This window comes from Mustelus asterias, chromosome 12, assembly GCF_964213995.1.
Source record: "Mustelus asterias chromosome 12, sMusAst1.hap1.1, whole genome shotgun sequence".
NCBI lineage: Eukaryota > Metazoa > Chordata > Chondrichthyes > Carcharhiniformes > Triakidae > Mustelus > Mustelus asterias.
Window position 1 is genome coordinate 11,848,134 of NC_135812.1, and position 27,706 is coordinate 11,875,839.

At 43.1% G+C, this 27,706-nt stretch overlaps 1 protein-coding gene across 2 annotated transcripts; it reads left to right on the forward strand.

Moving 5' to 3' along the window:
• Positions 1-104: 104 nt before the first annotated feature.
• Positions 105-20,357, forward strand: LOC144501246 (BTB/POZ domain-containing adapter for CUL3-mediated RhoA degradation protein 2). Of its 2 annotated transcripts, XM_078224739.1 has the most exons (8): positions 105-192; positions 7,470-7,815; positions 11,617-11,786; positions 12,835-12,924; positions 13,025-13,077; positions 15,326-15,521; positions 16,551-16,799; positions 18,564-20,356. In XM_078224739.1, the coding sequence occupies exons 2-7, from the start codon at positions 7,602-7,604 to the stop codon at positions 16,785-16,787; spliced, it is 960 nt and encodes a 319-aa protein (XP_078080865.1). In that variant the 5' UTR covers positions 105-192; positions 7,470-7,601; the 3' UTR covers positions 16,788-16,799; positions 18,564-20,356. The 2 variants fall into 2 exon arrangements, with proteins under 2 accessions (XP_078080865.1, XP_078080864.1); XM_078224738.1 differs by having other exon boundaries at positions 16,551-20,357.
• Positions 20,358-27,706: the final 7,349 nt, after the last annotated feature.

The window sequence follows — 27,706 nt, forward strand, 5'->3', positions numbered from 1 at the left end:
TGCGCGCGTGCGCACTAGGCTGGTGAGTGACGGCGAAGGATCTACGCGCGTGCGCACTAGGCTGGTGGGAGCTGTGGGGCGGAGCTGGCGGGCGGCGTGAAGTCACTTCCGGCGAGCCCGTTGAGCCGGAAGTGAAGGAGGAGAAAGGGGAGGAGAGGTGGAGCGGGATGGTCGGCAGGGCAACTTGTGCAGGTACAGGGCTCGCCTCAGGGACTGGGCAGAGGGGAGCATAACTACAACCAATAAACTCATCAGCTGCTCCAGTGTGGTGGGGCGGGGGGGAAAGAGAGAGAGTGAAGCTTGGCAAAATGGACTGAGCTTTGGGCCTCAGAGCGACAGAGAAGTCCAGGGCCGAGTGTCTCCTCAGTTAACGTTCACCATGGGAGCTGGAAGAAATGAGTGGAGATGGAGAAACTCCCCCAAACCCTTCCAAGGGTGGCATTCAGTTCGGAAAGGATAATGGTCAGTAGGGTTAGGGTGGAAATGGATGGGTTTCAGCAAGCTCTACCTCGCCCTCCACTGTTTGTGAATTGCCAGGCTGTTTCTACTCCATGAAAGGAGGTTTCCCCCAGTGTTGAGAAAACCCAGAACTATTTATTCATTGCCTTCAGTCCCTCCTCCGGTTTCCATCCCTCGCCTCAGTAACTGTGTCGAAGGTTGAACCGGGCACTCTGTGTAACTTTGTTTGTATTTGATTCTGATATTTTAGATTCTTCACCACACATCTGTGCCATCACTAAGACTGCCAACTTCCACCTCCAACATCACTTGATTGCCCCTGGCTGAGTTCAATTGCTGAATCATGTTCATGCCTTTGTTAACTCCAGACGCAGCAATTCCAATGTACTCTGAGCCAGCCTCCCCACAATTCAGCCTTTTGTAAACCTGGAGTAATCCAAAACTCTACTGTCTGCTTCCAAATGTGTGCCAAATTTTCTTCACTGCCAAGCCTGTTCACCTACTGAAATTGGTTCCTGGTCAAGCCATGCCTCAATTTTGAAATGTTCATCCTTGTTTTGAGATCACTTCATGGCCTTGGCCCTCCCTGTCTGCAATCTCCTTCATCCCCACAGCCCTCAAATGTATTTGCAGTCCTCTGACCCTATGTTCCTGTTCCTAAACCTTTCTGCCTCACCCTGTCTTTCCCCCTTTTATGCTGTTTAAAACCTACTACTTTGACCAAGTTTTGGTCATCTGCTTGAAAATCCTGATGTGGCTTAGTGTCAAATTCTATTTGTTAGCTCTCCTGTGAATGGCCTTGAAATATTTTGCTATGTTGAAGATGTGAGATAAGTGTAAATTAATGCTATATAAAACATATTATTTATGCTAATGTTATATTGGGTGGCACAGTGGTTAGCACTGCTGCGCCTCAGTGCCTTTGGGTGACTGTGGAGTTTGCACATTCTCCCCGCACCTGTGTGGGTTTCCTCTGGATGTTCTGGTTTCCTTCCACAGTCCAAAGATGTGCAGGTCAGGTGGATTGGCCATGCTAAATTGCCCCTTAATGTCCAAAGATTTGTAGGTTAGGGAGATTAATGGGGTAAATACGTGGAGTTACGGGGTAATCCTAGGTAAGAATCGATACAGACCCAATGGGCTGAATGGCCTCCTTCTGCACTAGCGACCTTAAGGAAATAAATGATTATTAGAGTGCAATAGTGCTTGTTTGGGGTGGGAAATTATCAAGTGGTGAGATGGCTAGAATTAAATACTTGGCAATTCTTTTTTGTCTTGATTTTAGATCTGTTAACAGCAATGAACTTGAAAGCTACTGTCAACACTTTGCAGCTATGTTGCACTGATGTTCGTCATCAGTAGTACTCCCTCAGATACCTTAAGTAAAATGAACGACTGCTGAGATTAATCAACCCATGTTGGAATGTATTTCCGCAGTGATGAATTTTTTAACGCTCCTATTCCTTCACAGTACTGACATAGAATTTTACAGAACAGGAGGATTCCATTTGGCTTATACCTGTGCTGACTTGTCCCATATCCCTGCAGTTTCAGTTTTCTCTCAATGTATTGTGATAATTCTGTGAAGCATTTGGTGTCTTCGCTGTTGCGCTGACTCACCAAAGTAGTTCTTTCTAAAGTATGACTGCAAGTGGTAGTAGTTAGATGTGAGTTTAAATGCTCATGTTCTCTCATTTTGGACTGAAATTTGAGCATAGTTATAACTTGTACCTATGCTAAGGTGATCATTTGGAAGGCTGCAAAGTGTTAATTCTATTTCAAATTGCACAGTTCTTTCAGTGGGCATTCAGTGATATTTTAAGGCGTACAGGAATGATATTTGGGAGAGTGCATGAATCTCAAATTTGCATATTACCTTCTGCATAATCAACATAGTGAAACTTAATGTGGTGGACAGGTGTGGCGCTTTCTATCTACTCTTTCATGATTTGTTCTTAGTGTGTATTTGAACTCTGACTCATAGTGTCTTTAGCATCACAACCTGTCCTGAGGTGCTGCACAGATGCATATTCATACGAAGGTTAACAGACAGCCCACAAAAGGAGATGTTAGAAGAGGTGACCAAAAGTTTGGCCTAGGAGGTGCGTTGTAAGAATTGGAGGAAAGTGGGGCGATGAATGGGCTTTGTGAACATGGAGACAAATTGACTGTAAACTCCCCTCGGGGAGGAGAGGGAGCAGTCGGCAAGAGGCAGAATCAGAAAAATTTCCAAGGATTGTGGGGCGGGAGATGAGTGGGGGTGGTGCTGGAGGAGGCTGGAGCTGGGGAATGGCAAGGCCATGAATTAATTGTCCATCGTGCAATTTTATAATGTACTTTATTTAAGACTGCGTGACCGTTAAATGTCAGATAAGAGAAAGTTGGAGCAGGGGTAGGTCATTCAACACTCTGCACCTGCTCCACTACACAATACCATCATAGCTTCAATTCCAGATTCTCTCACTCCCAGAAGCCACATTTCCTTTAGAGTCCAAATATCTATCCTTCTCTGTCTTGAATATACTTGTGTGGCTTTTGTTACCAAATAAACCTGTTGGACTTTAACCTGGTGTTGTTAAACTTCGTAAGAAGTCTCACAACACCAGGTTAAAGTCCAACAGGTTTATTTGGTAGCAAATACCATAAGCTTTCGGAGCAATGCTCCTTCGTCAGATGGAGTGGTCTCTGTCCACTCCATCTGACGAAGATGGAGTGGACAGAGTGGATGAAGATGACGAAGACTCCACAGAGACCACTCCATCTGACGAAGGAGCATTGCTCCGAAAGCTTATGGTATTTGCTACCAAATAAACCTGTTGGACTTTAACCTGGTGTTGTGAGACTTCTTACTGTGCTTACCCCAGTCCAACGCCGGCATCTCCACATCGTTGTTAAACTTCTTATTGAATATACTCAACAACTGATCATTCACAGTCCTCTCAGATCCACATCTCAGTCATAAGTGGCTGACCCTTTATTCTGAGACTATGCTCCCTTGTTCCAGACTCCCCATCCAGAGGAAACATCTGCCCAGCCTCCACCCTGTCAAGTCTATTAACAATTTTACATGTTTCAGTAAGATCACCTATCATTCTTCTCAATTCTAGGAGCTTACAGCTCCTTTGACAAAAAAAGTTTTATACTTTATTTATTAGTCACAAGTAAGGCTTGCATTAATACTGCAACGGAGTTACTGTGAAATTCCCCTCGTCGCCACACTTTGGCGCCTGTTCGGGTCGATGCACCTAACCAGCACATTTTTCAGACTGAGGAAACCGGAGTACCCGGAGGAAACCCATGCAGACACGGAGAAAATGTGCAAACTCCACACAGACTGACCCAAGCTGGGAATCGAACTTGGGTCCCTGGTGCTGTGAAGCAGCAGTGCTAGCCACCGTGCTGCCCTGTTTATTTCTGATTTGCTGAGCTGAGCTAAAGTGATGTAACATTTAGCTGTATGATTGCAAGAGTGAAAAGTCCATGTGTTTGTGTGAGCGAGCAGATGCAGGGGTTCAAACCATTTGGTAATGTGATATGTTCAATCAATGAATGCTATCTTATTATGCCACATAAATTTTTAAAATCCACATGTCTGCTTGCATCTTTGTCAGGCTTCTGGTGCGTGGGTGTAATTGAACATTCATTTTTCAGAGTGTATGCGGCAGTCATCAGCATAATTAAATATATTTGTTCCAACCTTGAGAAACCTTGCTGAGCCTTCGGTCTGACTCACCCATTCATTTAAAATTCATTATTCATTATGTAGCATGAGCAGTTCACAAAGTTATTCGGTTTCCTCTAACAGGTTTCGCAAGGTTTCCTCCCCTCCTCTAACTCTTGCTGGCTTTTTTCTCCATGAGTAATAAGGAGCCCTCTGATATCCATGTACAGAGGCTGTTCTTCATGCAAATGTATGCATTGTCAGACTTTGACCGTGGAGCACATTACTGACTACCCCGATTCTCTGCTCGACCCAAGAGGTCATTCAATAGTCTGTTGAACACGTAATCCTGCTTGCTTGTTCCACGGCCCAAAGAAGCTCAGACCATTTGCACCACATTGTGAAAGGTTAAGTTCGATTTGCTAAGAAGATCTCAATAATTAGAACAAAAAGCTTGTATTAACATGGTGCCTTTCAAAACCTCTGACACCCCAAAGCACTTTATTGATAGTGAAATACTTTTCCAAGTGTAGGCACTGTTGTAATGTAGGAAATGTTGCAGCCAATTTGTATACAGCAAGTTCCCACAAACAACAATCCACCCATCGCTGGCACCCCATCCACAACCTTAAACATTCATCCCCTCCACCACTGGAGCACAGTGAAACTATCAGACTCATAAAATCCCATTTGGTTCACTGTTGTTCTTTAGGGAAGGAAATAGCTTTCCTTGCCTGGCCTCCATGTGACTCCAGATTCTCAGCAACATGGTTGACTCTTAACTTCCCTTGAAATGGCCCAGCACGCCATTCATTTGTGCCAAATCACTCTGCTTGCAGTGGTTCAAAAAGGCTGCTCGCCACTGTCACCTCAAGGGTAATTACAAATGGACCATAGATGCCAGCAACACCCACATTCCGTGAATTAATTTTTAAAAGATTAGTCGCAATAGTCATCAAATCATTCCGGACAGGTCAACCGATTGCCGTGGCCAAATTGATTTTATAAATTCTTTTTGTGGGATGTGGGTGTCACTGGCTAGGCCAGCATTTTTCCTGTCCATCACTAATTGCTCTAGAGAATGTGGTGGTGAGCCACCCTCATGAACCACTGCAGTCCATGTGGTTTAGGCACATCCACAGTACTGTAAGGGAGGGTTTTGACCCAGTGACAGTGAAGCAATGACGATATAGTTTCAAGTCAACATGGTGTGTGGGTTGATGGAGAATTATTTTTATTCATTCATGCAACATGGGCATCACTGGCTGGCCAGCATTTATTGCCCGTCTTTAGTTGCCCTTGAACTGAGTAGCTTGCTAGGCCATTTCAGAGGGCAGAGAATCAACCTTGTGGCTCTGGAATCACATGTAGGCCAGACCGGGTAAGGATGGCAGATTTTCTTCCCTAAAGGACATTAGTGAACCAGATGGGTTTTTCTGACAATGGTTTCATGGTCATCAGTAGATTCTTAATTCCAGGTATTTTTTATTGAATTCTAATTCACCATCTGCTGTGGCAGGATTTGAACCTGTTTCCACAGAACATTAGCTGAGTTTCTGCATTAGTGATACCACTGGGCCATCGCTTCCCCTGCAGATGCTGGTGTTCCCACCCTTCTGCTGTCTTTGTCTTCCAAGGTGGGAGAGGTCACAAGTTTGGAAGGTGCTTTGGTGAGATGCTGCAGTACATCTTGTAGATAATTGTGCAGTGGCAGCAGTGTGTACCATGGTGGAGGATGTAGATGTTGAAGGGGTTGCCAATCACGCAGGCTGGTTTGTCCTGGATAGACAGGCTTTGGGAGTCAGGAGGTGAGTTACTCTCTGCAGAATTCCCTGCCTCTAAGCTGCTCTTGTAGCCACAGTATTTATATGGCTAGTTCAGTTCAGTTTCTGGTCAGTGATAATCCCCAGGGTGTTGATTAGTGGGTGGATTTGGTGATGGTAATTCCATTGAATATCATGGGGAGATGGTTGGATCTCACTTGTAGGAGATGGTCATTGCCTGGCACTTGTGTGGTGCAAATGCTGCTTGCCACGCATCAGCCGAAGCCTCGATATTGTCCAGGCCCTGCTGCATTTGGACAGCAGGGCTTCAGTATCTGAGCAGTCACAAATGGTGCTAAACATTGTGCAATCATCAGCGAACATCCCCATTTTTGACTTTAAGATGGAGGGAAGGCCATTGATGAAGAAGTTGAAGATGGCTGGGCCTATGACACTACCCTGAGGGACTCCTGCTGTGATGTCCTGGGACTGAGATGATTAGCTTCCAACCACCACAATCCTCTGTGCCTGGTATGACACCAACCAGCAGAAAGTTTTTCCCCCCCAATTCCCATTGGCTCCAATTTTGCGAGAGCACCTTAATGTCAAGGGCAGTCATTCTTTCCTCACCTCTGGAGTTTGGCTCTTTTGTCCATGTTTGAACCAAGTCTGTAATGAGGTCAGAAGTTGAGTGCTAAGTTTGGGATGGGCCAGTGAACTGTGTATTGCTGTGTAAGTGCTGCTTTGTAGCACTGGCAGGAGCACTTCCTATCTCTGACTTTCAAATTAAAGTTGCCTTTTCAGTCTTCCTAGTAACCATCTAATAATGGCATCATTCAAATTTAAAATTTGTAATTTTTTCAACTAAATTTTGAAAATGCACTGTCTTTATGTTGAATAAGTTATTTTGTATGCGAGAAGTCATCACTTAATTATTGAATATGTCATCGAAGGTTTTGCATGCACAAAAAGGAATTTAAAAATTCCAGGCTTAATATTAAAGAATAAATAAATCCAACTCCAGAAATTTGAAAGACTTGATTGGGAGCAGAATTGAGCACTGTGGTTTCACAGTGGTCACTTGTGGGCTGAATTACCCACTTCCTCCCTTTGATTATGCTTTCTGGTTAAAATTGAGGGTGTTTCACAAAGCACATTTGCCAGACTAGGAGTTTCCAATTTGCTCATATCTAAAGTTTATTAGTGTCACAAGTAGGCTTACATTAACACTGCAATGAAGTTACTGTGAAAATTCCCTCGTTGTCACACTCCAACGCCTGTTCGGGTACACTGAGGGAGAATTTAGCATGGCCAATGCACCCTAACCAGCACATCTTTCAGACTGTGGGAGGAAACCGGAGGAAACCCATGCAGATACGGGGGAACGTGCAGACTGCACAGACAGTGACCCAAGTGGGGAATCGAACCCGGGTCTCTGGCGCTGTGAGGCAGCAGTGCTAACCATTGTGCCACCGTGCAGCCCCAATATACCTATGGAGAAAAAATGTTAGTTTAGCTTTGAGTGCAAAGTGCTGTTTATTTCTGCTTCCTTCACGTATAACAAAACGATTTTCCTCATTTTTTAGAGGTGCAGATGTTATGAACACTTGTGGACGTGACCTGACCTTGGCTCATTTTTGTCTGGCTTGCACACCCCAACCACGGCGGGACAGCTGAAACCAACTGTGTGCAGAGTCACCATTTACCTGCAGAGAGACATGTCTGGAGACACCTGCTTAACATCACTGTGCCCATCTTCTGGAGCCAAGCCTAAGGCACTCGGCTTTAAAGGAGGAAGCATGGGGAACAAATACATCCGATTAAATGTTGGAGGATCCCTATACTACACCACTGTTCAGATTTTAACCAGACATGATACGATGCTAAAGGCAATGTTTAGCGGAAGAATGGAAGTGCTCACTGACAAAGAAGGTGAATATAATCTAATTACTTGTACCAGAAGTAAACAAAAGTTATTTTAGTTTTTAAAAATGCATATTCCAAAAGATGCCATGGATGGTAGTGATTTGATTTATCATTGTCATGTATCAGTAAACGGTGAAAATGATTGTTTCTTGCGCACTATACAGACAAAGCATACCATTCTTAGAGTACATAGGGGAGAAGGAAGGAGAGGGTGCAGAACATAGGGTTACAGTCATAGCTAGCGTACAGAGAAAGATCAACTTAATGCGATGTAGGTCCATTCAAAAGTCTGGCAGCAGGGAGGAAGTTGTTCTTGAGAAGTGATCTCAGACTTTAGTATCTTCTTCCTGATGGACAAAGATGGAAGACAGTATGTCCGGGGTGCGTGGGGTCCTTGATTATGCTCGCTGCTTTTCCGAGGCAGCAGGAAGTGTAGAACAAGTCGTGTATTAATGTACTTAAATGTAGAAAAGTCAATTTGGCTTTTCTCTCAACACTTGACTGTTTCCCATCTTTTGGATCATTAAAAAGAAATAGTAAGTGTAGATGGGTGGCAATCAAAAGTTCTTTAGAAATGGTTGATGTAGGGGATGGGTCCAAGCATAGCCGGTTAATACCAGGTAATATGGATTTCGACCACTTATTTTACTGGCAAATTCAGCATACGCTGTAAAGTAAATCTGTAGGGCTTTCAACTTGATTGTAAAGTAGCTTCTCAAATCAAGTTATATTGTCAATGCAATCATTTCAATTTTGGAATTATAGTATTGATCTAGGTTTAGAATTGTCCAGTAAATGGGTGTGATGAAAATCATGTTTTACATTCGATACCAGTAAACACAGCAAGATAAATGCATTGTGTTTTATATGTCTGTGTTTTAATAATCACAGGGATTTGGAGGTCATGTGTTTGAAATTAGTACCACGCTGTTTTAATGGGATAATATTTTTGCCTCGGGTTGTTTGACTCTGAAAAATTACACTTTGGTGATGAGCTCTGTCGAGCATTGTAAGCAAGAAGTTGCAAAGCACATTATTGGCATTTTAACCTCCTGATCTATTGTGCCCCCAGATCTACCAGTTAGTGTTGCAGTCTCCTGTTGGCATTTGCGGTCTGTACATTGGCATTATGACATACAGATATTAGATGATACAAATTCTGCCTTGCGCAACGTGATAGAACTTTCTGATCTACGATAGGAGCATGGGAACAAACACAATTTTGTTAAATTTAGAAATCTAGCTCAAGGTCCAACACTGAGTTTGGTGAGAAGCTAAACCAGGTGGTATTTAGCAGGTGTCAATGTTGGAAGTTAACAGCTTGTAGATCCTTGGAGGGAGGGGAGACACATTTGAATTTTGAGATCGTGGGAAAGACTAGCATACAAAGGTTTTGGGATCTAACCTGCTGATCTTTTTCACCCTAAAAGAAAATTGTCAATGAACTGAGAGCCAATTGCCTTTTTAACGGGTGATGAATCTGATGATGCAGCATGTTTATTTACCTGCAGGTGGCATGTTTATAAATTATTGACATCCGAGCATTAAAATGTTCCAAATCTCATGTTAACACCTGGTTTCCTTTGGATTATATAATCCAATTGGACTAATATTTCACAAAGCAACTCTCTCTGTCGACATTGTAGTTTCTTTCATTTCAAAAACTTAGATCTTGCATCTATTTCAGTTTATCATAGTGTTAACTACCTGGCGAAGTTCTCATTGCTTTCATGGAGCAATAGTGGCTTTTAACTATTAAATTGTCTTGTAAAGATAAATATTACACAACTTAAATGGCTAGATTTCACAGTTTAGTGGAAATCTCCAATCACCCATCCCTGTTCATCACTTTAAATTCGATCGAAAAAAGGGACACCGAGTTTGTTGAAGATAAAACTGCATGGTAGCAGGTGATTTAAGCTATGTGTAATGAGATGACTGCATTTCTTTTTAATATGGCAACTAAGTTAGCGCAGGTATGAGCCATTTGAATTTTCACAGTATTCAGTGGAGTTCCATTGGAATGCTGGTGGTTGGGTTTACAGAGTTTGTGGTAAATTAGATTGAAACCAAGGTCAGAAAGTTCAGAAGGACTTATTCTTGGTTGTTTTATGATTTACACATCAAACAATACAAAGGAGGACACTAGGAGTGTAAAAGATTTGACTAGGTGATGAGTGTACTGGTGATAGCACTCATTGAAAGTTGAACCAATTCAGGACAGATGGGTTTTAGTGTCGATAAATGTATTATTTAGCATTTGGGATGTGAAATGTGATGAGGTGCCCTGTAGTAAAAGTGGGAATGAATTTGGTTGTGCTGATTAACTTTGTTGAAAAGTCCAGTCAGTGTGACTGTACCAAGTCAGCTAAAGTTGCATCTCATGAATATGCAGTGACTGCCGCGTATTCAAATATTGCAGCCGTTTGCTGTGTAAGTTTCACCGATTACACTCTGGAGTTTAGAAGAATGAGAGGGGATCTCATTGAAGCATAAATTCTTCTGAACAGGATTGACAGTATAGATAGAGATTGTTTCCCCAAGCTGGGAATCTAGAACACGGGCACAGTCTCAAGATGAGGGACTAATCATTTAGGACTGTAATGAGGTAAAAGATTTTCACTCAAAGGCTTGTGAATCTTTGGGACCCTGTCCCCTCCGGAGGCTTGTGGATGCTTCATGTTGAATATATTTAAGACTGAAATAGATTTTTGGTGTCTCGGAATTAAGGACCGTGCCACGCAGACAAGAAGATGGAGTTGAGGTGGAGCATCAACCAGGATTGTACTGCATGGCAGAGCAGGCTTGAGGGGCCACGTGGTCTACCCCTGCTCCTATTTCTAACATCCTTGTGTTTTGAACACGGCATGTGCCAAAAACGGCAACAAGATGAATCAGTTAATACGTTTTTGGTGTTGCTTGAGGCAGGAATGTTGGTTATTGTACTGTAGAAATATTTGTATTTTGAATAGTTCCAAATCTTTATATGTCCATCCAAGCCATTGAGGCCTCCATTCAACGGTTGATCCCAAGGATGGCATATCCAGTATTGGGAGCGTTTACTGTGCTGCACTGGAGTGTCAACTTAGGCCGAGTCTGGAAATTCTGGAGTATGGGTTGAACCACAACCTTTGGAATTGAGTACCGCCAACTGAGCCATGAAGAATTAATATAATTAAATGACCGCGAGACCATAGGAATGTCTTGTTACTAAACAAAGATGAATAATTTGGGTTCTAAGCTTTCTGAAAGTTCAGATTGTGGCTGAGGAATCCGAAGGAACCTTGGAGAACTTTCCTCCTGCAGGTGAATCTGAATTAGTGTGTGATTAAGCAAATTCCACATGGATGGTGTTGATGGGTCAAATTGCCTGCTTATCCTCTGTTCTGGGGCAGTACGGTGGCCCAGTGGTTAGCACTGCTGCCTCACAGCACTAGGGACCTGGGTTCGATTCCCAGCTTGGGTCACTGTCTGTGTGGAGTTTCTCCCTATGTCTGTGTGGGGTGCTTTGGTTTCCTCCCACAGTCCGAAAGACGTGCTGGTTAGGTGCATTGGCCATGCTAAATTCTCCCTCAGTGTATCTGAACAAGCGCCGGAGTGTGGCGACTAGGGGACTTTCACAGTTGCGATGTTAATATAAGCCGACTTTTGACACTAATAAATAAACTTAAACTGTTCATTTAAGTAATTTAGAGGGTGGGGCACTGAGGATCTTGGTTTACCTGTTGTATGGAATACGGTTCTGGTTGTTGAATATCCTTGAATCACACCCGGCTACTGTGAAATATTTGCTGTTTTTCCAAACAGGTTGGATTCTTATTGACCGTTGTGGTAAACATTTTGGCACTGTCTTGAACTACCTGCGGGATGATTTGATTATCCTTCCAAAGAGTAGGCGGGAAATAAAGGAACTTTTGGCAGAAGCTAAATATTACCTCATTCAGGGTCTTGTGGATGTCTGTCAGACTGCTTTGCAGGTAACTTACAGCAGCTGCTGTCTTTCTGTTTTACACAATCGTTTTTCTGCATATGTAATTGTGCATGTTCACTTGGTTGTGGAAGGTAAGTGTAACATATACTATTAGAAAATTGCTCTATTAGCAAACATCTTGTGGTGCAAAACCCTCACCTGCATAGCCCCTAGTTTCAGCACAAGCACCAAATCCCAGTAAGTGTTGTCTTGGGAATAAATGTGGGTGGTACAGTGGTTAGCACTGCTGCCTCAACGCCAGGGACCTGGGTTCGATTCCAGCCTTGTCCGTGTGGAATTTGCATGTTCTCCCTGTGATTGCCTGGGCTTCCTCTGGGTGTTCCAATTTCCTTCCAATGTCCAAAGATGTGTAGATTAGATGGATTGGCCGTGCTAAATTGCCCCTTAGCGTCCAAAGATGTGCAAACTAGCCATGGTAAATTCGTGGGGATGGGGTCTGTGTAGGATGTTCTTTCGGAGAGTCTGAGAGACAGATAGTAGCAGGAATGTGTCTGACAGGAACCAAAAGAGAGAACGCTGGAAAATCTCAGCAGGTCTGGCAGCATCTGTGAGGAGAGAAAAGAGTTGAAGTTTCGAGTCCAGATGACCCTTTGTCAAAGTATCTAATAGGAGCGTTAAAAGTTGTTCATGGATTTTCACTGGGAACAAAGTAAAGGATTTTATTGAAAAAATCTCAAGGAACACGATTAAAATTAAAATTCAGTTCTGTGATGGCTGAGGAAGTAGCGAGTTGAGGCTATGCAATTGGCATACCCCTGCTGGTAGTGAAATACTGAGTGATGCACCACACTTGACCCAGGAATAACACGCAACAATTCCCTTCACTGTCCCTTTTGTGCGGCAGGAATATTTTCCACTTTTGTAATAGTGTCGCAAGGTTGAGTTGCGGTCACCGTAGCAACCACATGTTCACTGTTTCTGAAATACAGTTATGTGAAGAAAAGTTCTCGTGTTGGTTTGGTGATGTGAAGAAAAGTTCTCGTGTTGGTTTGGTGACTTCTTTTCATCTGTTTTATAATGTCATTTTCTTTCAGGAAAAGAATGAATGCTGTGAAGTAGCGTGCACAATCCCCATGATCACCTCTCCTAAGGAGGAAGAACAACTGATTGAAACATGCGCTAAGGTCACAAAATTCTCGTGTGTTTTTTTTCTGTAATGGAAGAACTTTTCTCAGACTTCGTACTCTTTATTAAAAGCTAACTGGCTTTGTTCTTTACCAACAGCCAGTTGTGAAGCTGCTACATAATAGAAGCAACAACAAGTATTCTTATACGAGGTACGGTGCTGCTTCTAATTGCCGGGGCCTCTGCTATGTTTGACTTGTTTAGCCTTGCCAGTTAATGGAGATTATTTTGTGATTACTTTGAATCATTTTCAGCGCACATGTATAGCAGTTTACAGGAATGCTTCATATAAAGTGGTGGGGGGGGAGGAATTGGTGGGGGGAGCGGTTGGGACAAGCAAGGAGATTGTCAAATATTTAGTCTGCTCAGTAAGATTTACTGCTTTGAAACATTAAATACTAACAACTGCCAAACAGCTTTCCAGTAGGCAGCTAATTCTGGGCAGCACGGTGGCACAGTGGTTGGCACTACTGCTTCACAGCTTCAGGGACCCGGGTTCAATTCCCAACTTGGGTCACTGTCTGGGTAGAGTTTGCACTTTCTCCCCCTGTGTCTGCGTGGGCTTCCTCCAGGTGCTCCGGTTTCCTCCCACAGTCTGAAAGAAGTGCTGGTTACGTGCATTGACCCAAACAGGCACCGGAGTGTGGCGACTAGGGGAATCTCACAGTAACTTAATTGCAGTGTTAATGTAAGCCTTACCTGACAAGCTTTACTTTGTGCTTCCCGAGCACCTCACTCTCCAGTGACTAACTCTACTGCATTTGTACAACACGGTGGCGCAGTGGTTAGCACTGCTGTCTCACAGCGCCAGGGACCTGGATTCAATTCCAGGCTTGGATGATTATCTGTGGAGCTAGCACATTTTCCCTATGCCTGCGTAGGTTTCCTCCAGGTGCTCCTGTTTCCTCCAAGTCCAAAAATGTGCAGGTTAGATGGTTTGGCCATGCTAAATTGCCCTTTAGTGTCCCAAGATGTGCAGGTTAGGGGAACTAATGGGATAAGTACGTGGGGCTATGGTGATAGGGCAGGGGAGAGGGCCTGGTTAAGATGCTCTCTGAGAGTTGGTGCAGACCCAATGGGCTGAATGGCCTGCGTTTGCACTCTGGGGATTCTGATTCTGAAAGATGTGCTGGTTAGGTGCCTTGGCCATGCTAAATTCTCCCTCAGTTTATCCAAACATGCACCGGAATGTGGCGACTAGGGAATTTTCACAGTAACTTCATTGCAGTGTTAATGTAAGTCTACTTGTGACAACAATAAATAATAATCTTAACTGATTCTTTAACAGCCAGCATAAACCATATGGCAATGGGCTTTTGATGCTTGGTTCCAAAACTAAATATTTAGAAGTTATTTCTTCTCATGTGGACACAAATATCAGAATGAAAATGAACTCAAATATGACTTAGAAATAGTGCATGTTCCTTCCGATGTCTTTTACCATTTCTAAAGTCAAAGATCTGCACCACAGTCATGGTGCTTTACACAACTCCCTTTTTTTCTGTGTGAGAGAAACATAAGTAGGATAAAAATGAGTCATTCCCTTCAGTAGAAGGATGTCCAAACAAACAATGGTCTGTAGGCCACAAGAAGCCTGTAGCCCTGATAGTCTACACTTCTTTTCATTCTTTGTTTGAATCTTATGGGCTTGCAGGTTTGAGGACTGTGCTTAGTGCTGTTGCCTCGTTGAGTGAATCCTAAATCAGAACAGCTCTGTTTGTGTTCACAGCTTGAAATGTGTCCAAGCTGATCGGAATATTGACTTAAACTTTACATTGTGGCCTGAGAGGCTCTGTGGTGTGCAACCCACAAAATAAAAGTCTGGCACAGCCTGCTGTTGTGTTTGAACATGTGCAGCATGCAACTACATTTGGGAAAAGTCTTAACGTTTCTCTCTCAAACCGAATGCAGAGAACGTGCACAGTTTCTCTATTATGAACAAAACTAAACTCATCCAAGAGAGCATCTAAAATGGCTGCAAAAATAGATGCGTTTGGGTTATTGTGACTTAATGAAAGAACCGCCTTCAAAAATCTTGAAATTACTACTGTAACAAAATCTTCTGGGCGGCACAGTGGTTAGCACTGCTGCCTCACAACGCCAGGGACCCTGGTTCAATTCTGGCTTCGGGCCACTGTCAGTGTGGAGTTTGCACGTTCTCCCCGTATCTGCATGGGTTTCCTCCCACAGTCCAAAGATGTGTGGGTTAGGTCGATTGGCCATGCTAAATTGCCCCTTAGTGTCAGGGGGATTTGCAGTGTAAATGTGTGGGGTTACGGGGATAGGCCCTAGGTGGGATTGATGGCTGAATGGTCTCTTTCTGCACTGTAGGGATTCTATGAACTGCATTTGTTTCTGCGCTACTGCTCACAGCAGAAGTTTAATGCTCTGTTTTCTCAGCAACTCCGATGACAATTTGTTGAAGAACATTGAACTGTTTGACAAACTGTCCCTGCGATTTAACGGACGAGTGCTTTTTATGAAGGACGTGTTGGGAGATGAGATCTGCTGCTGGTCATTCTATGGGCAGGGCCGCAAGCTCGCTGAGGTTTGCTGTACTTCAATCGTGTATGCAACAGAGAAGAAACAAACTAAGGTACGTGAAAGATGACCTCTATATAAACTGATACAGGAGTGGAATACCATTAGCAATACTTGATTTTAAAAAGAAATAGGTTTTTGTGTCTGGTCTCCTGATTGTTATTTTCAGGCTGCGCTTAATTGTACTTCCAACATGTTATTGGAATTTAGAAAGTCCTTTCTCTTAATCAAGTTCAAAGGACTTATTTCCATTGCGTTAATGCTTTGTTGTGAGCAAATTATTGAACATAGAATCATAGGATCTCTACAGTGCAGGAAGAGACTATTCAGTCTGTTGAGCCTACACCGGCCACAATCCCACCCAGGCCCTATCCCTGTAACCTCATGTACTGACCCTGCTATTGCCCCGACACTAAGGGGCAATTTAGCATGGCCAATCAACCTAACCCGCACATCTTTGGACTGTGGGGGGGAAACCAGAGCATGCGGAGGAAACCCACGCAGACACGGGGAAAACGTGCGGTCAATTATGAAATTGGTGGACACTCCGGCTTCGACACTGACTTGTATGTCTCTGATATTTGAGGGTAGAATCACTTGTAAACCGCCAAAGCCATATAGTAATAGCGGCAAAAAGGGTAGCAGGGGCACTTGAGACCACTTGAAACCACACAGATAGTGTGGTTGGAATTGAACCTGGGTCTCTGGCACTGAGGCACTGCTAACCGCTGTGCCACCAAATGTCCAAGAGTGTCCCCCTAAGTGACTGGTTTAACTTGGGAGCTTGGGAGCAAAATTTTAGTCTTTCTCCTTGTCTTAAAAATTACCTTTGGTTTGGCATATAATGGAGAGACATTAAAAGGATCTAGGTGCAGCAAGGCATTCGGGCACTGTCCTTTCACCTCTGAAGCCCAGCTTCAACGAGAGGATTAGCAACTAAGGTGGAAGTTCCCTTGCCATTGAATGTACTGATTGAGATTAATTTGGGATGTCTCACTTTGTTACTCATGACATGTGAAAATGTGCCAGATTCGCCACCGGCACTCGGAATTTTAATTGTCTAAATGTTCTTCTAATTTTATAGGTTGAATTTCCCGAAGCACGAATTTATGAAGAGACATTAAATGTCTTGCTTTATGAAACGCCACGTGTGCCCGATAACCTGTTGTTGGAGGCTACTAGTCGGACATCCGGTCCAGGATCGCACAGCGAAGATGAAGAGGCATTGGAAGTTCGAGATCGCGTGCGTAGAATACACGTGAAAAGATACAGCTCTTATGATGACAGACCTCTTGGACACCAGGCTGCCTACAGAGACTAAAACTGTAACCAGGTTAAGTGTGAACAATACTTACACTTTAAAACACTTTGTCTACTAATGGTCACCAACTTACACATTATCGTGAAATATGAAGACAACTGACTTGGGAAGATAACCCGTGCGCTTTTGAGGCTAATTTTCTTTAATTTGATATAATGCTGATTCTCAGTTTCTTGGAGAAAAGAGCCTTACGAGTGGAGCTGGAATACTTGTCGAAAGTTGTGAATGAATTTGCCTTAACTCCATTCTAGATTACCTTTCTACTGTTCTTTAACGTGGATTTAGAAATTTGAAGTCCGATTTAATGTGGTGAGCCTGTGGCAGTGGAGGTGAAGATGGATGCCAGTGCCATTGGATTGACAATGCTCTGACCACGCACTTCCCACAGCAGGAGGGAGGAATCATTCCCACATCATTGCTGCGTGGTCTCAAGTGCCCCTGCTACCCTTTTTGCCGCTATTACTATATGGCTTTGGCGGTTTACAAGTGATTCTACCCTCAAATATCAGAGACATACAAGTCAGTGTCTAAGCCGGAGTGTCCACCAATTTCATAATTGATTTGTGCCTACTTCTTTTTCATATGGATTAATATCATACTACAGTGCAATTACTTCCTGAGCAATTGAGGATGCCTTGATAACACCTATCAGTTCGTCAGAGTATTTTTAGGCCTGCGTTTATGTATTCAATGTTTTTTTGGGGCGGGGGGGGGGGGGGGGGGAGTGCAGGAGAAAGATAACAAGGGCAATTTACATTTCATTACCACTCCTCCCGAAAGTATGTTTTCAAGTCAATTACCTCAGCACCTTCACATTTCAGACACCTGACACAGTAACTGTAAATTAGCGTATTGTACCAGTGTTTAGGGCTGAGGTCCCTTCATAATCTATCCAAAATCCTAGTGCTTTAATACATCTCACCTTTGTTACAGGTCCTAATGAACCACCAGCTCTTTCAGACAATACGTGACACTTGGTTCTTATTGTGCGTGGTGGGATATATTTTACATAGTGTTTTTAATGGAATCTCCCAAGGGAATTTTTTTTAATGTGCAGCGGTGGCAGTGTGGGATGATATTTTCATATTCCTTTAAAATAATGGAATCCTATTTGCAGGTCAAAATTATGTTGACTGGACCAAAAGGTTAAATTTCTATTTTTGTATGTGTCCTGACCATTATTTGTCTTTGTCTGAATCTGGGATGGTATATTTGACACTGTTTAGGTCAGAATAGTGACATGTTGGCTGAAACTGACTTTAAGTTGTGTTTGAAATAATTTTGAACATAATTTGTTTTCTTAAAGTTGTATGTAAGTAACATGAGATTACCTCATGTTTGACTTCAATCAGAAAGCTTTTGTGACTGCAAGTGTCATCCTGACTTGCACCGTGATTATTTTCAGGTGAGCGGTGAAAAAAACTAGTGTAATTCATTCTTCCTTTTTCGTCCTTTCCTTAGAGTGGCACAGTGGTTAGCACTGCTGCCTCACAGCTCCAGGGACCTGGGTTCAATTCCCAGCTTGGGTCACTGTGGAGTTTGCACGTTCTCCCTGTGTCTCTGGGTGCTCCGGTTTCCTCCCACAGTCCAATGACGTGCTGGTTAGGCGCATTGGCCATGTTAAATTCTCCCTCAGTGTACCCGAACAGGCGCTGGAGTGTGGCGGCTAGAGGGTTTTCACAGTAACTTCATTACAGTATGAATGTAAGCCTACTTGTGACTGATAAATAAAACTTTAACTTTTTAAAACTCTTTCCCTGCCCTGAATGGCACCAGCTCCTGGATAACTACAGACTGAATTTGACCAGAACTGAATAAGGTCCTCTAGCTGATTTCTGCCTAAGGAGCAAGCCTGCACACCAAGTCTGGAGTCAAGCTCCTTGTCTCTTCAGGTGACCAAGGCAACCTTTCCTGCTGCTTCGCTCCCTTTAGTGCGGCTTTCTGCTTCACTACAGACTGCAGGATGCATTTTCTCCTTTCAATGTGATGCTTTTTTTTTTGTCAGAACAACATTGACGTGCTAATGGAATCATCTTCGTGTGACTCAGACATAATGGCCTAGAAATTGGATCACAACTGAATCAAGGGGAATGTGGGATGGATGGAGCACTCTAGTTCCGCAAAGCAGTTTTTTAAAAAAAAAAACACCACTGGGTGGTAGCTGCCTGTCGCTCTTCAAGGGTTGCTGGTTTGCCTGTTAAGCACCTGAAGTGCTGCTGTCAGTCACAAACCAGTGGGCCTGACACCAGTTACATATGTCCACCCTGGATGTATACTGAGTACAACTAACGTGGTAGGTGCAACTTTGGCAGAGAAAGAATGCCCCGCGCGTGCTATTTTGAACTGCTGGGAGCACATCTTACAACCTTTTTCTAGGCCAGTGACCACTTCAATGTCATCTCAATATTGTTTGAACAGCTATGCTTTTGAGTGGGCTTTGTTACTGGCCATCATATCTAAAGGATGATGTTGACTTAGTTAATATATAGCTCAGTAAATCATTAACAAAATGGTGCAAAATGTAAGTTTTTCACAAGTTAATGAAAATTGCTTGTGTGAGAAAGGGTAAAGGCATCATCTCAATGGCACACGTGCCCAAAGCATCTTCTAAATGGCTTGAGCACCTCCAATGTAAATACATTTTCAGTGCAGATCCAAGGTTGAACGTTTCAGTGATATAAACATTTATACCATGTGGTATGAACATTTCCTCTGAGGTTATTTTCCCCTGCTTCAATGATGAGTGGTTTAGCATTATATCTCTTTCTAATAACTGGTTTTACAAGTTTACATTTTGACCCTCTGCTAATCAGAACATGGAAAGTTAGATGTGTCACCATCCAAAAAAAGAGTCCAGATTCTCTTGGATATATCCGGTCTCTAACCTCTGCAGTTCACTGCTCCAAGACATGAAATGTCCCAGCAGTTGGGTTGCCGCCTAAGAAGGTACACGTTGCAGAACTAGACACCAATTCTGCAGTAATTAATCAATGCGGCCACACCAAAGATTGACATGAAGGATAAAATACAAGTGAGTGAGGATAATGGGAATGTTCTTTTGTTTAAACAATCCTAATATTGAATTCCTTTCGATTCACAATTAGGTCACATATATAGATGTCTACTTACAATCAAAGCCTGTATGAATTTCCAAATCCAGCTTTATTCATGTGCTAATTTGTAAAACAAAAACTACAAAAGCCACATAAATACTGCAGTGATTGAGGTGTGGATACTGTTGTGATGTTGTATATTGCAATTAAGCTGTGAAATGGTTGGTTTAATTCTGGTTGCTGAAAAGCTTAGTGAGCCCAGTTACTAACGCTGGAATACTCACTTGCAAAACCACTATCTGTAAACAAAACTGCTCAGAATTTTTGACACTGTGATGGATTTTTGTCCCCCACTAAGTTGCTGTTTCGCACATATTTAAAATAAACTGTACTAGCACTACTTGTAATTAATTACTTTCTAGAAGCGTAACCTGTTTAGACTGGAGTATTTCTCATTTTTAAATACTGTACTAAAATTATGGAATATTTACTAACGTCAAAATAAAATGTGTTCTTTAAGTGTGGTCCGTCTTTTAATCACGACTCCTGTCATTTATATCTTTCCTGTAAATTTCAACAATTCAGCTGAAATAATAAAAGCATTAATGTCATCTTTGCTCTATAGGAATGTGGAAATACTGTGTGTGCATTCACAGCAGGAAATGTTAGATTGGTCAGAATTGAGTATTGGTCATTAGAACAATAGAAAAATTACAGCACAGAAGGTAGCCATTTGACTCATCTAGTCCATGCCGGCCCAAGGACACCCAGGTGCTCTTTCTAATCTTACCTTCCTGCACCTGACCCGTAGCTTACAGCACTTAAGGTGCAGATCCAGATACTTTTTAAAGAGTTTAGGGTCTCTGCCACCATCACCAATTTAGGCAGCTAATTCCAGACACCCACCACCCTTTGCGTAAAACAAAAAGAATAAAATAACATTTATTTAACTTTAAAAAAACATTTTTAAAGTTTATTTATTATCACAAGCAGGCTTACATTCTCACTGCAAATTACTGAAAATCTCCTAGTCGCCACACTCCGGTGCCTGTTCAGGTACACTGAGGGAGAATTTAGCATGGCCAATGCATCTTTTGGAGTGTGGGAGAAAACCGGGAGCACCCGGAGGAGCCCACACTGACATGGGGAGAATGTGCAAATTCCACACACAGACCCAAGCCGGGAATTGAACCCGGGTCGCTGATGCTGTGAGGCAGCAGTGCTAACCACTGCCAAAAAAAAAGGTCCTTCCTCTACACCTCCTGCCACTTATCTTGAATCTCTGTCCCCTGGTTCTAGAATTCTCCATGGGAAACAGTTTTATCCTGTCCACTCTATCGCTTCCCCCTCATAATTTTGTACACTTCAATCAAGTCACCCCCTCAGCCTCTGTTCCAAGGAAAATAACCCCAACCTATCCCATCTCTCCTCACGGCTAAAGTTTTCTAGCCCTGGTAACCTGCACTGCATTCCAGAGCAATTACGTCCTCCCTATAATATGGTGACCAGAACTGCACGCTATTCCAGTTGTGGCCTCACCAGTGTTTTATACAACTCCAATGTTAAATCCTTACCCTGTTCTATACCTCTGCCAATGAAGGAGAGCATTCCAAATGCTGCCTTTACAACTTTGTCTACTTGAATTGCTGCCTTTAGGGACCCGTGTACTTGTACACCAAGATTTCTCACTTCATCTACCCTTAGTATATTCCCATGTAATGTGTATTCCCTATTTTTGTTTGATCGCCCCCCCCCCCCCAATGCATTACCTTACACTTCTATATTAAAATCCATCTGCCACTTTACTGTCCACCCCAGAAATCCAACAATATCATTTTGTCGATTATACCTATCCTCTACACTATCCACTTCTCGGCCAATCTTTGTCATCTGCAAATTTTCAATCATACCCCCTCATTCACGACCTAATCGTTAATAACACAAACAGCAAGGGTCCCAACATTGAAACCTGTGGAACACCAGTTGAAACAACTTTCTATTCGCAAGGGCAGCATTAATCATCACCCTTTGTTTCCTGTTGCTAAGCCAGGTTTTTATCCTGTTGGATTGGAAAATCATCTGCTGTCTCCTTCCTGACCTCTTCCAGCAGCCTTGGAAACAGTCCATCTGGCCCTGGTGACTTATCAACTTTCAAGGATTCCAACACAGTACTTCCCACCTCTCATTATCCTGTCCAATATAAACAAAGAAAATTACAGCACAGGAACAGGCCCTTCGGCCCTCCAAACCTGCACCGACCATGTTGCCCGACTGAACTAAAACACCCTAAAAGAACAAAGAAAATGTGTTTCTCCTGGACTACTAAATCTGCATCATCCCTTTCCTTTGTAAACACGGAGACAGAATATTAATTTAAAACCCTTCCCACAGCCTCTGCATTTATGCACAAGTTTCCTTCATCTCTGATAGGTCTACTTTTCCTTAACCAACTTTTTACCATTAATGTATTGGTAAAACATCTTTAGGTTTTCTTTAACTTTGCTAATTTTTTTTCATGCCCTTTCTTTGATTTCCTTCTTTCCTTTTTTACTTTTGTCCCTGCACTTCCTATATTCATCTAAGCTATCTGCAGTGCTTAGTTCTTTGTGCCTACTGTACACTTCCTCTTTCTGTTTGATCTCCCCTTGTATTTGTCTAGACAACAAGGGGTTGGGGGAGGGGGGGTTAGATTTGGCAAATACTGCTCTTATTTTCAGTGGGGATATGTCTACTGTGTACATTTAGGATCTCACGTTTTAGTGCTTTCCACTGATTTATCCCCTAGCATCCCAGTCCACCTCAGCTAAGTCTCTCATTCCTGCAAAATTTGCCTCTCCCCCCCCAGTTCAAAACTTTTATACCTGCTTTATCTCTGTCCTTTTCCATGGTAACGCAAAATCTAACTGAATTGTGATCACTATTGCCAATATGGTTACCAACTGTCACTTCACCCACTTGCCCTTCTTTGTTCCCCAAGACTACATCGAGAATTGCATCTCTTGTTGGGTTTGTCACTAATTGGTTGACTTTTTTTTTCCCTGGGCATATTGCGTGAATTCTCCCTCAGTGCCCCTTTATATTGTTTGAATCCCAGTTGATATTGAGATAGTTAAAGTCTCCAACAATTATTCCCTCTTGTCCTTACAGGCAGAAATTTATCTGCATATTTGTTCCATCTCCCTTTCACTATTTGGGGGTCTGGATTTGATTTGATTTATTATTGTCACATGTATTAACATAGTGAAAAGTATTGTTTCTTGTGTGTTATATAGACAAAACATACTGTTCATAGAGAAGGAAAGGAGAGAGTGCAAAATGTAGTGTTAGTCATAACTAGGGTGTAGAGAAAGATCAACTTAATGCAAGGTAAGTTCATTCAAAAGCCTGACAGCAGCAGGGAAGAAGCTGTTCTTGAGTCGGTTGGTACGTGACCTCCTACTTTTGAATACAGGCAGTTAGGAGATAACTTAAAATGCTGGACTTTAAATGTAGTAATCTCGGGATTACTCCACTTCCATGTGCTAGCAAGAGCAGGAATAAGAGGATAGATTAAATGAACACGTGGCTGGAGAACTGGTGTAGCCAGAAGGAATTCAGATTATTGAGGCACTGGGACCAGTTCTGGGGAAGGTGGGACCTCTGCAACTGAATGGGCTGCACCCAGGCAGAGCTGGGACCAATGTCCTGGTGGGGGGGGGGGCTTTTGCTAGTTCTGTTGGGGAGTTTTTCCTGACGGAAGAAGGTGGAAGAGAGTATGTCCGGGGTGCGTGGGGTCCTTAATTATGCTGGCTGCTTTGCTGAGGCAGCAGGAAGTGTAGACAGAGTCGATGGATGGGAGGTTGCTTTGCGTGATGGATTGGGCTACATTCACAACCTTTTGTAGTTCCTTGTATATTTTTATAGTTCTGTGGTATACTCCCAATAGTGTGACTGCCCTTTTTTTATTTCTAAAGCGTTGTTTGTTGACCTGTTCAGTGTGTCATCCCATCTCACAACTGGAATTGATTCTTTAATGCTACTCCCCTCCCTTTTTATCCCCCACTCTATTGTGTCTCAAGACTCTAACCGGGGATATTGAGCTGCCAGTTTTGCCCCTCTAGCCAGGTTTCCGTTTTGGCAATGACATCCTGCTGTTGTGTCTCTACCTGTGCTCTTGACTCATCTTGTTTGTAATACTCCTTGCGTTGAAGTATGAACAGTTCAACCCTGTCAATTTCCCTTGCTGGACACTTTTTATACTGTGCTTCTCCTGTAATTCCAAGTCTATCACTACATCTTCAACATCATTAGCTAATGTCCTACCTCCATTTTCCTGATCTGAATCTAACCTAACTGATCCTACTCCTGGGATCCTATTCCTCTGCCACACCAGTTTATATGCTCCCCAACAGAACTAGCAAAAGCCCCCCCCCCCCCACCAGGACATTGGTCCCAGCTCTGCCTGGGTGCAGCCCATTGAGTTGCAGAGGTCCCACCTTCCCCAGAACTGGTCCCAGTGCCTCAATAATCTGAATTCCTTCTGGCGACACCAGTTCTCCAGCCACGTGTTCATTTGATCTATCCTCTTATTCTTGCTCTTGCTAGCACATGGAAGTGGAGTAATCCCGAGATTACTACATTTAAAGTCCAGCATTTTAAGTTATCTCCTAAGTGCCTGTATTCAGCTTGCAGGTCCTCATCCTTTCATTTACGTATGTCATTGGTGCCAATGTGTACCACGACCACTGGCTGTTCACTTTCCCTCCCCAAAATTCCCAATGGAGAACATGCCCCTGTCTACATCAACGAGGACAAAGTAGAAATGATCGAAAGCTTCATTGTATTAGGTGTCCAGATCACCAACAACCTGTCCTGATCTTCCCCCCACCCCCATGCTGACACTATAGTTAAGAAAGCCCACCAACGCCTCTACTCTCTCAGGAGACTAAGGAACTTTGGCATGTCAGCTACGACTCACCAACTTTTACAGATGCACCATAGAAAGCTTTCTTTCTGGTTGTATCACAGCTTGGTATGGCTCCTGCTCTGCCCAAGACCGCAAGAAACTACAAAAGGTCGTGAATGTAGCCCAGTCCATCACTCAAACCAGCCTCCCCTATCCATTGACTCTGTCTACACTTCCCACTGCCTTGGAAAAGCAGTCAGCATAATTAAGGACCCCACGGATCCCAGACATTCTCCCTTCCACCTTCTTCCGTCGAGAAAAAGATATAAAAGTCTGAGGTCACGTACCAACCGACTCAAGAACAGCTTCTTCCCTGCTGCCATCAGATTTTTGAATGGACATACTTTGCATTAAGTTGATCTTTCTCTACACCCTAGCTATGACTGTGACACTACATTCTGCACTCTCTCATTTCCTTCTCTATAAATGGTATGCTTTGTCTGTATAGCGCGCAAGAAACAATATTTTTCACTGTATGCTAATACATGTGACAAGTCAAATCAAATTCCCTGCAACCGCTCTGAGACATCCCGGACCCTAGCACGAGGGACGCAACATACCATCCTTTAGGACTGAGATGAGGAGAAATTTCTTCACCTAGAGAGTGGTAAGCCTGTGGAATTTACTACCACAGAAAGCAGTTGAGGCCAGAACATTGTATATTTTCAGGAAGGAGTTAGATATAGCTCTTGGGGCTTAAGAGATCAGAGGATATGGAGGGGAAGGTGGGATCAGGCTATTGATTTGATTTATTATTGTCACATGTATTGGTATACAGTGAAAAGTATTGTTTCTTGCACACTATACAGACAAAGCATACCGTTCATAGAGAAGGAAAGGAGAGAGTGCAGAATGAAGTGTTACAGTCATAGCGAGGGTGTACAGGAAGATCAACTTAATATAAGTTGATGTTAAGGAATGGCACAGTGGCCAGCACTGCTGTCTCACAGAGCCAGGGACCCGGGTTCGATTCCGGCCTTGGATGACTGTGTGGAATTTGCACGTTCTCCCCATGTCTGCATGGGTTTCCTCCAGGTGCTCCAATTTCCTCCCACAGTCCAAATATCTGTGGGTTAGGTGGATTGGCCATGCTAAATTACCCCTTAGTGTCAGGGGGATTTGCAGGGTAAATACATGGGATTATGGGGATAGGGCCTAGGTGAGACTGTTATCAGTGCAAGTTCGATAGGCCAAACGGCCTCCTTCTGCACTTTAGGGATTCTGTAAGGTAGGTCCATTCAAAAGGCTGATGGCAGCAGGGAAGAAGCTATTCTTGAGCCAATTGATACGTGATCTCAGACTTTTGTATCTTTTTCCCAACAGAAAAAAATGGAAGAGAGTATGTCCAGAGTGCGTGGGGTCCTTGATAATGCTGGCTGCTTTTCCAAGGCAGTGGGAAGTGTCAACATGATAATGAATGGTCAGCCATTATAATGAATGGTGGAGCAGGCTCAAAGGGCTGAATGGCCTACTCCTGCTTCTGTTTTCTCACTGGAGTTGTACATCGTTCCTCGCACAGTACCAAAAGAAAAACACATACCACTACGAACCAGTGTTCCAAGTTACCCTTCTGGGTTTTCGGACACCTTTGCATTTAACACCAGCATGGTTTGGAAGAATTGTGGAAATTATTTTCTGTATCATTGATGACTACAAATATTTATATAGCATATTTAAAGTAGTAAAATGTCCCAAAGGTCTCCCAAGTCACGTAATGAGAGGTATCAATAAAAATAACACAGGAAGAGATACCTGGACAGATAACCAAAGTGGAGAGAAAGGTCGAAAGGCTCGGGAGACAATGATGAACAGATTAAAATCTGTGATGTTCAATGGGAAGAGTGCAGAGATTTTTCTTTTTGTTCCTTCTTGGGATTTGTTGCCCATTCCTAATTTCCTTTGAAATGGTGGTGATGAGCTGCTTTCTTGAATGACTGGAGTCCATGTGTTGGAGATACCCACACACATCTCAAAGGCTGGAGGAAGTGAGGCCGTGGAGGGATTTGAAAACAAGGATGAGGATTTCAATATAGATGTGTTGTCGAACTGGTGAAGTACAACAAAATCCAGGTTGATTGGTGAATGAGATTTGGAGTGGACAAAAGAGTTTTAGATAAGCTTTTGTAGGGTGTTTACTTTGGAGGTGATAGCCTAGTGGTATTATCGCTAGACTCCTAATACAGAAACTCAGCTAATGTTCTGAGGACCTGGGTTTGAATCCCGCCAGGGCAATTGGTGGAATTTGAATTCAATAAAAAATATCTGGAATTAATAATCTACTGATGACCGTGAAACCATTGTCGATTGTCGGAAAAACCCATGTGGTTCACTGATGACTTTTCGGGAAGGAAATTTTGTGTCCTTACCTGGTCTGGCCTACATGTGACTCCAGAGCCACAGCAATGTGGTTGACTCTCAACTGCTCTCTGACCAAGGGCAACTAGGGCTGGGCAATAAATGCTGGCCAGCCAGAAACGCCAGTGTACCACAAATGAATTTTTAAAAAATTAAGATGGAAGGTGGGAGGATGGCCAAAGACAAAAATCAGAACAGTGGGGCAAGAACACAAAATATTCTCAGGTTTTATTAACTGTTCTGTAATAGACCTTTCATGAAATAGAGTTAAAGAGGTTTACAGCATGGAAACAGGCCCTTCGGCCCAACTTGTCCATGCCGCCCTTTTTAAAAAAACGCCTAAACTAATCCCAATTGCCCGCATTTGGCCCATATCCCTCTATACCCATCGTACCCATGTAACTGTCCAAATGCTTTTTAAAAGATAAAATTGTACCTGCCTCCACTACTATGGCAGCTTGTTCCAGACACTCATTACCCTCTGTGTGAAAAAATTGCCCCTCTGGACACTTTGGTATCTCTCCCCTCTCACCTTAAACCTATGCCCTCTCGTTTTAGATTCCCTT

Excerpts from the sequence above, each read along its gene's own strand:
- LOC144501246 (XM_078224738.1), top strand. The coding sequence starts at position 7,602 with ATGTCTGGAGACACCTGCTTAACATCACTGTGCCCATCTTCTGGAGCC. Across the intron at positions 7,816-11,616 it reads AGTGCTCACTGACAAAGAAG|GTTGGATTCTTATTGACCGT; the intron begins GTGAATATAATC and ends TTTTCCAAACAG. Across the intron at positions 13,078-15,325 it reads AACAAGTATTCTTATACGAG|CAACTCCGATGACAATTTGT; the intron begins GTACGGTGCTGC and ends CTGTTTTCTCAG.